The following is a 9411-nucleotide window of genomic DNA, read 5'->3' as shown; positions in this document are numbered from 1 at the left end:
GCAGATTAAATGCAAGTATGTCCCCAAGTGGTTGTAAGCAGTTTAAACCCAACATACAGCTGGGATAGAATCTAGCGTCCCCCGCGACCCTGTAAGGGACAAGCGGTAGAAGATGGATGGATGATATTCCTTCTACTGCTTTTATTATTTGAAGAAAGACAATGATCCATTTTTATGTGGATCATTATTCACCTTTGTTGAGCCACACAGCTAAGTTTCAAAATGTGGCTGTGCTTTGCAAATCTGAACCAAAAAAAAAAAAAGTGTTATCGTCATTGCAAAAGTTAAACAGTCTGCTGGCCTCGAAGTGGATATTGTTTATCGTATCACACTCCATGCAGCGTAGGAGAACGTCTTGCCAAAGATTGCTTGCAAGCTGTTTGACAGTGTAGACACCGGAAAACACGCAAGAGTTGTATTTAGTGATTTTATAACTCCCAATTGCGGGATAGAAATGTTACATTTAAATTTTGTTTGGGAAAATCTACTTTTAAAAATGTTGTACTACACTGATTAAAACTCAAACATGAATATCAATCAAACAATGTTTATTCATATAGCCCTGAATCACAAGTGCCTCAAAGGGCTGCACAAACCACAACGACATCCTCGGTAGGGCCCACATAAGGGCAAGGAAAAACTCACCCCAGTGGGAGGTCGACCATGATGACTATGAGAAACCTTGGAGAGGTTCACAAATGTGGGTAAGCCCCCCCCCCCCCCTCCCCAGGGGACCGAAAGCAATGGATGTCGAGCGGATCTAACATGATATTGTGAAAGTCCAATCCATAGTGGATCTAACGTAACCATGAGAATCAAGTCCAAAGTGGATCCAATATAGTAGCGAGAGTCCCATCCAAAGTGCAGCCAGCAGGGAACCATCCCAAGCGGAGGCGGATCAGCAGCGCAGAGATGTCCCCAAACGATGCATAGGCGAGCGGTTCATCTTGGGTCCCGACTCTGGACGAGCAGTCCATCCTGGGTCCCGATTTTGGACAGCCAGTACTTCATCCATGGCCACCGGACCGGACCCCCTCCACAAGGGAGGGGGGGACATAAGAGAAAAAAGAAAAGAAACGGCAGATCAACTGGTCTAAAAATGGGAGTCTATTTAAAGGCTAGTGTGTACAAATAAGGGTTTAGATGCTTCTACTGAGGTAGCATCTCGAACTGTTACCGGGAGGGCATTCCAGAGTACTGAAGCCCGAACAGAAAACGCTCTATAGCCCGCAGACTTTTTTTGGGCTCTGGGAATCACTAACAAGCTGGAGTCCTTTGAACACAGATTTCTTGCCGGGACATATGGTACAATACAATCGGCAAGATAGGCTGGAGCTAGACAGTGTAGCATTTTATACGTAAGTAGTAAAACTTTAAAGTCACATCTTAAGTGCACAGGAAGCCAGTGCAGGTGAGCCAGTACCAACTGTTATCTTTTAATGCTAGACATGGGGATACCCGAAAATAATACGTTACAGTAATCGAGGCGAGACGTAACAAACGCATGGATAATGATCTCAGCGTCGTTAGTGGACAGAATGGAGTGAATTTTAGCGATATTACGAAGATGAAAGAAGGCCGTTTTAGTAACGCTTTTAATGTGTGGCTCAAAGGAGAGAGTTGGGTCGAAGATAATACCCAGATTCTTCACCGAGTCGCCTTGTTTAATTGTTTGGTTGTCAAATGTTAGAGTTGTATTATTTAATAGAGGTCGGTGTCTAGCAGGACCGATAATCAGCATTTCCGTTTTTTTGGCGTTGAGTTGCAAAAAGTTGGCGGACATCCATTGTTTAATTTTATTAAGACATGCCTCCAGCTGACTACAATCCGGCGTGTTGGTCAGTTTTAGGGGCATGTAGAGATGGGTGTCATCAGCATAACAGTGAAAGCTAACACCGTATTTGCGTATGATGTCACCTAGCGGCAGCATGTAGATGCTGAAGAGTGCAGGGCCAAGGACCGAACCCTGGGGAACTCCACACGTTACCTTAACATAGTCCGAGGTCACATTGTTATGGGAGACGCACTGCATCCTGTCAGTAAGATAAGAGTTAAACCAAGACAGGGCTAGGTCTGACGTACCAATTTGTGTTTTAATACGCTATCGAAAGCAGCTGTAAGATCGAGGAGCAGCAACATAGATGACGCATCAGAATCCATCGTTAGCAATAGATCATTAGTCATTATTGCGAGGGCTGTCTCCATAGAGTGATTTGCCCTGAAACCGGAATGAAAGGTTTCACATAGATTATTAGACGCTAAGTACTCTGCAAAAATTTTTTCGAGGATTTTCGAAATAAAGGGAAAGTCGGTTGTTTATCATGAGGTCAGGATCGAGGTTTGGTCTTTTAAGGAGAGGATGAAGAATATGGCTATTATGTTAAATGTTTATTTTCACTCGGCTCCACATTCATTATCTTATACTAAACACAAAAACATTTTTAAGTCTACTCTTTTGCTTTGTTTAAAAAAAAACAATTGTTAGACAAGAGATACTAAAAGTCCGCACTAGAACTATAAAATTGTAGTAAACGGATGACCACTGCCACAAATAGTCAAATTATTATCTTTGTAAAGGCAGACTTTTGGATGCCGCTCTTTTATTGGATCACAACAATGTGCTTTATTGAAAGTTAATTACAGTAATACAACAACAAAGTAAAATACAGGGAAAATAAGTTTTGAGATTGTTTTAACACTAAAACTGGTTGGCATGATGTATATGTCCAGACAATAAGAGTACTTTAATACAATGGGCTGTTGGAAGCACAATCCTCACAGAAAGCTCCACATGATTTCTGGGCATGTGTAAAAAGATGAATAATAATTATGATTTAATCCAGTGTCACCTAAAAGTCTTTAATGATGAATGTTGAGAAAATTGAGCAAGATACGTAAGCCCTACCTGCTCCTAATGTTGAAATATCACTGCTACATTTCCGTTCATTGCAACAGACCTCACATACATACAGTACTCTACATACGTTTTGTATCAGGTTGGAGCCTTACGTGTGTATCGAAGAAGTCCAGAACACGAAATAGTTCATTTTGTCTTTTTCCTACCGTTCTCTTTGTTACTATATTTGACATCAACTGCGCTCTCATTGATAAGGTCCTTGGTCTGTCCATTAGACCACTCCATCTGGAGCTGCTGCAACATCTCAGACGTCAGCAGTCCGTCTCGAACCAAGCGGTTAGTCAACGACCTGTCCATTCTTGGTCCAGATTGTCTTTGAGAGCTTGGAGTTCTTCTGACTCTTGGTGCATCCTTTCTGTCGCCACCGAGCTCTCTGGGGACTGTTCCTGAGAGCGTGCTGGTAATTGTCGGGTCGGTGGCTCTGATGAGACGTGTGATATTTTGTACTCCCTCTTGGATGATGTTGTCGAGTTCCCGCTGTACTTCCCGAATTAATGCGGTGTCGGGAAACATGTCCATGAAACGGTAACTAGAAGAGAAACAATGTTGACGGTTAGCACAATGAAGGAAACAGCTAATGTAAGACAATATTACCTTAATTTCTTTAATTATAGGCACTGCATTTATTCAACTAAACAAAAAAAAAAAGTTAATTGCGGAAACATCGGCATTTTTAAAACTTATTATAAATAAATATATCAGTATAAATAAACAAACTTAAAAGGGAACAGCACTTTTTTGGGAATTTTGCCTATCGTTTACAATCATTATGAAAGACATGAAGATGGATGTATTATTTTTAATGCATTCTAACTTGTAAACAAATGTAAATAAAAGTCTCCTTACAGCACAGCCAATGGGAGGTCCTCTATTCCACCCATAAAACCAAATAAATAAATACCCAAAAAGCACCGACAATATTCTATTTAGATTTTGTGACTTCAATATTGACCAAGTATTAGTGATATTGTTATTGGAAGCGCTAACGCAGACCAACTTTTTATAGCGTTGCCGTGATCACGAGCTTGTGTGGCGATGTTGACATGATCAAGTGGTCAACTGCTTTCTCGCTTCCCTGCTCATGGAAGTTTATTATAGATAATAAATCATGTCTTTCACCTGCATAGTAGAAGGATGAGGATGTAATCTGACAAGTTGGTACACTTTGACCAATATAGACCCAGAAATGGCAAAAAACTACACAAAAAGACGCTTGGTTCCATTGTAAGCAGACATCTGATAACATTTATTTAGTATTTTCAATGCATAAAAAAAGAAAGACATATGTGTTCTTGTCTTACTTAAGGATTGTGAATGATAGGGGAAAATTCCCCAAATGTGCAGTTCCCCTTTAATTTTTACACATTAACAATGATTTACAGCAGGGGTGTCAAACATAGCTTGTAACCGGCCCGTGGGATGAGTTTGTTAAGTATAAAAAATTAACCAAAAATGTTTTAATGAAAGTAACGGCTGTTCTCAATTTGTCCACAGGATGTCACAATAGCAATTATTTGTATCTTTGTAGATCAGGGGTCGGCAACCCGCGGCTCCGGTAGTGTTGTGTCGTTCGCGAACGATTCGTTCTAATAAACAAATCTTTTGAGTGAACGTACTGAACCGAATCACTCCATGAACTGATTCGTTCCTTTCTCAGTTCAGTTGAACTCCGTGACCATGCCGGTTTGTGTGGAACTGGCGCATTCTGTGACTCACTGAACCCCCGACGTCGGCGAACGACGCAGCCAGCGACTCATCATGTTGGGGGGGGGGGATACGGGGGGGGGCTGAGCGAACGATTCGTTCACCGCGGATTAACGACATGAATCACTCAGTGAACAACAACACTCTCGCTCTCTGCTCTCGTCGCGAGGATACGTTTCATGCCATTGGCATCCCTTCTCCATTCATTCTCCAAGCTAACGGCTAATGTTGACTCAGGCCACATGAAAACGAACTATTTATTTTCTTTTTTATTGCATATTTAAGTTGATATTTCAATTTTTATATTTTTAAATGTAAGCTAAAGAAATTTTAGTTTTGAATGTTGCCATTTCTGGCACTTGGTTTAATATTTGTTTTGTTTTATTTAAGGTAGCCTATTTATTTTCTTTTTGTTTGCAGATTTAAGTTGATATTTTCTTTGTTATATTTTTAAACGTAGGCTACAAAACATGTAGTTTTTATGTTGGCATTTCTGGCTCTTAATTTTTTTGTTTTATTTTGAAGGGATTTTTTTTTTTTAGTTTGCATATTTAAGTTTACATTTTCTTTGTTACAGAACATTTAGTTTTTATGTTGGCATTTCTGGCTCTTAATGTATTTGTTTTATTTTGAAGGTATTTTTTTTTTTAGTTTGCATATTTAAGTTTACATTTTCTTTGCTACAGAACATTTAGTTTTTATGTTGGCATTTCTGGCTCTTAATTTATTTGTTTTATTTTGAAGGTATTTATTTTCTTTTTGTTTGCATATTTAGGTTTACTATTTCTTTGAAACAGAAAATTTAGTTTTTATATTGGCATTTGTTAAGGGTTTCTTAATTTAATATTTGTTTTTGCACTAAACAAACGAGGCCTATTTATTTAACTGTTGATTTCAAGCATTTTAATAGGCTATTACAATTTTTTTTATTTCCCACTTTTATTTATTTCTTATGTTCATTTCAGTGCAATAAAACATATTTAACAACCAAGACATTTAGTCACACTTTGTTTATTGGACAGGCCGGAAACGCACACCGTTTTAAAAAGTAACAGTATCTGATTCGGTGAACACATTTTTTTGAACCACTCAATTTAAGGAACTGATTCTAGTGATTCAGTACAGTCAAAAGAACTGCCGAACCCATCACTAAGCTCCGGAGCCGCATGCAGCTCTTTGCCCACTCTGATGTGGCTCAGCTGCATAATCGCCGACCCCCCGGATTATTTCGGGGGGTTTCCGGATTTTGGTGCCTCTCGGGGCTAACATTCTCTGATTTTCACTCGGACTACAATATTGAGGGCTGCCTTGATGGCTTTACTTTTAACGTCCTCTACAACATGTCATCGCGCCGCCTTTACACCATGGCATCTGCACAGTGCGTGCCGGCCGGACGCATGCATTTCACTGCTTCTATCGTCAAGCGTACGAGATTGCAAGGCATACTTGGTCAACAGCCATACAGGTTACACTGAAGGTTGTGATATAAACAACTTTAACACTCTGACTAATATGCGCCGCACTGTGAACCCACACCAAACAAGAATGACGAACACATTTCGGGAGAACATCCTCACAGTGACAACATAAATGCAACACAACAAATACCCCGAATCCTTTGCATACATGACTCTTCCTGACTATTTTATACACCCCCGCGCCCTCCAGCCCGCCCACCTCAACCGACACACGGAGGGGGAGAGGGGGGGGGGGGGGGGGTTGGTGCTAGCAAGGTGTATAATATAGTCAGGAAGAGTCATATACTGGTTTTGACTGATGCCATGGGCCTTGTATAAAGCATCTTAATCCATTGTAAAAATGTATCTCTAACTCCAAATATACGTAATGTGCAAAACATAAATTACCAGTTTATGCGGTCGAATGCCTTCTCCGCATCAACAGTGCATACTGCTGTGGGATAAGGGAGACTTCTCGCATAATAAATAAACAATTTCCTTTTATTGTCTGAAGATTGTCGACCTTCCATGAAGCCAGTTTGGTCAGTATGAATTAATTTTCCTATTACCGTATTTTTCGGAGTATAAGTCGCTCCGGAGTGTAGATCGAACCTGCCGAAAATGCATAATAAAGAAGGAAAAAAAACATATATACCATATGTCGCACTGGAGTATAAGTCGCATTTTTGGGGGAAATTTATTTGATAAAACCCAACACCAAGAATAGACATTTGAAAGGCAATTTAAAATAAATGAAGAATATTAAACAACAGGCTGAATAAGTATACGTTATATGACGCATAAATAACCAACTGAGAATGTGCCTGGTATGTTAACGTAACATATTATGGTAAGAGTCATTCAAATAACTATAACACATGGAACATGCTAAACAACAAACAATCTGTAACTCCTAATTGCTAAATCCGATGAAATCTTATACGTCTCGTCGCTTACGTGAATGAGCTAAATAATATTATTTGATATTTTACGGTAATGTGTTAATAATTTCACACATAAGTCGCACCCCCGGCCAAACTACGAAAAAAACTGCGACTTATAGTCCGAAAAATACAGTACATTTGATAATCGTGTGGCTAACATTTTTGCCAAGATTTTATTGTGCATATTGACTAGGGATAAAGAACGATAATTACCGTATTTTTCTATCGTCAAGTCGCAGGTTTTTTTCATAGTTTGGCCGGGGGTGCGACATATACTCCGGAGCGACTTATGTGTGAAATTATTAACACATTACCGTAAAATATTAAATAATATTATTTATCTGATTCGCGTGAGCGACGAAGAAAATGTCCGCAATCGTCACACACACGCCAACCAATAAGAATTTGACGGGGGCGGGTCATGGCAGAAGTGCATTGTGGGTCATGATATGCTCACTGCTATATGCTACTGCCTGAGCTATTAAAATGGATCACAACATTCGCGGTAAATTATAAAAACTGAGAAGGACTGAACTAAAATGGCACTGAAAAGGAAATCATATACTGCAGAACAAGCTGGACGTAGTGAAATATACTTCAGAGAACAGCAATCGAGCAGCAGAAAGGACGCTAGCGGGGCCCATACCAGAGGCGACACCGAGGAAGAAGATCTCATCGGATTTAGCGATCGGGAGTGACAGATTTTTTGGTAAACGTATAACATGTTCTATATGTTATAGTCATTTAAATGACTCTTGCCATGATGTGTTGCGTTAACATACCAGGCACATTCTCAGTTGGTTATTTGTGCGTCATATGGCGTACACTTATTCAGCCTGTCGTTCACTATTCTTTGTAGATTTTAAATTGCCTTCCAAATGTCTATTCTTGGTGTTGGATTTTATCAAATGAATTTCCCCCAAAAATGCGATTTATACTCCAGTGCGATGTATATATTTTTTTCCTTGTTTATTATGCATTTTCGGCCGGTGCAAAGCTCTCCCTGATGGAAGGTGGTTTTGGCTCAAAATCTCACCATACATGGCCCGATTCATTCTTTCCTTAACACGGATCAGTCGTCCGGTCCCCTTAGCAGAAAAACAGCCCCAAAGCATGATGTTTCCACACCCATGCTTCACAGTAGGTGTGGTGTTCTTGGGATGCAACTCAGTATTCTTCTTCCTCCAAACTTGGGATTCAACTCAGTATTCTTCTTCCTCCAAACAGGACAAGTTAAGTTTATACCAAAAAGTTCTATTTTGGTTTCATCTGACCACATGACATTCTCCCAATCCTCTGCTGTATCATCCATGTGCTCTCTGGCAAACTTCAGACGGGCCTGGACATGCACTGGCTTAAGCAGGGGGACACGTCTGGCACTGCAGGATTTGAGTCCCTGTAGCCGTAGTGTGTTACTGATGGTAACCTTTGTTACTTTGGTCCCAACTCTCTGCAGGTCACCCCGTGTGGTTCTAGGATTTTTGCTCACCGTTCTCATGATCATTTTGACCCCACGGGATGAGATCTTGGGTGGAGCCCCAGATCGAGGGAGATTATCAGTGGTCTTCCATTTTCTGATAATTGCTCCCACAATTGATTTTTTCACACCAAGCTGCTTGCCTATTGTAGATTCACTCTTCCCAGTCTGGTGCAGGTCTACAATTATTTTCCTGGTGTCCTTCGACAGCTCTTTGGTCTTGGCCATAGTGGAGTTTGGAGTCTGACTGTTTGAGGCTGTGGACAGGTGTCTTTTATACAGATAAGGAGTTCAAACAGGTTCCATTAATACAGGTAACGAGTGGAGGACAGAAGAGCTTCTTAAAGGAGAAGTTACAGGTCTGTGAGAGCCAGAGATCGTCTTTGTTTGAAATGACCAAATACTTATTTTCCACCATAATTTACAAATATTTTTTTTTAAATTCCTACGATGTGAATTCCTGGATTTTTTTTTCCACATTCTGTCTCTCACAGTTGAAGTGTACCTATGATGAAAATTACAGACCTCTGTCATGACTTAAGTGGGAGAACTTGCACAATCGGTGGCAGACTAAATTCTGTTTTGCCATACTGTAAATGATTTCCTATATTGTGGAGATGTCAGAGACAGAATCCCTGATTATTTAAAAAAAATAAATAAATATCTGAAATACATTTTTTAATTCGTCATTTATTTTCCTCACTTTCTAAAAAAAAAATATACACCCAGGTTTCACTTTTTGCCTATGTAGACAATTCACCAGATAACAAATTGACAAGTCTGCAGTATATAATTGACATTAATACCGGCAATATAATATTTGTACAGTTGTACCTCAATTTACGATTATTTTGAGAAAGGAGCGGTCTCTCGGCTTTCTGTTATGCTTAAATTTGCAAGGATGCATTTGAG

General features: G+C 39.9%; 1 protein-coding gene across 2 annotated transcripts in view; it reads right to left on the bottom strand.

Annotated features, from left to right (window-relative positions):
* Window positions 1-2598: 2598 nt before the first annotated feature.
* Window positions 2599-9411, bottom strand: part of supv3l1 (SUV3-like helicase) — a 34968-nt gene continuing 28155 nt past the window's right edge. Inside the window, exon 16 of one of the 2 annotated variants that reach the window (XM_061879879.1) lies at window positions 2599-3446. In XM_061879879.1, coding sequence (XP_061735863.1) covers window positions 3044-3446 — 403 coding nt within the window. In that variant the 3' untranslated portion in view covers window positions 2599-3043. The remainder of the gene's footprint in view (window positions 3447-9411) is intronic. The other variant, XM_061879888.1, reaches the window with a different exon arrangement.

Source organism: Nerophis ophidion, linkage group LG02, assembly GCF_033978795.1.
Source record: "Nerophis ophidion isolate RoL-2023_Sa linkage group LG02, RoL_Noph_v1.0, whole genome shotgun sequence".
NCBI lineage: Eukaryota > Metazoa > Chordata > Actinopteri > Syngnathiformes > Syngnathidae > Nerophis > Nerophis ophidion.
This window is presented reverse-complemented; position numbering and strand designations above follow the sequence as displayed.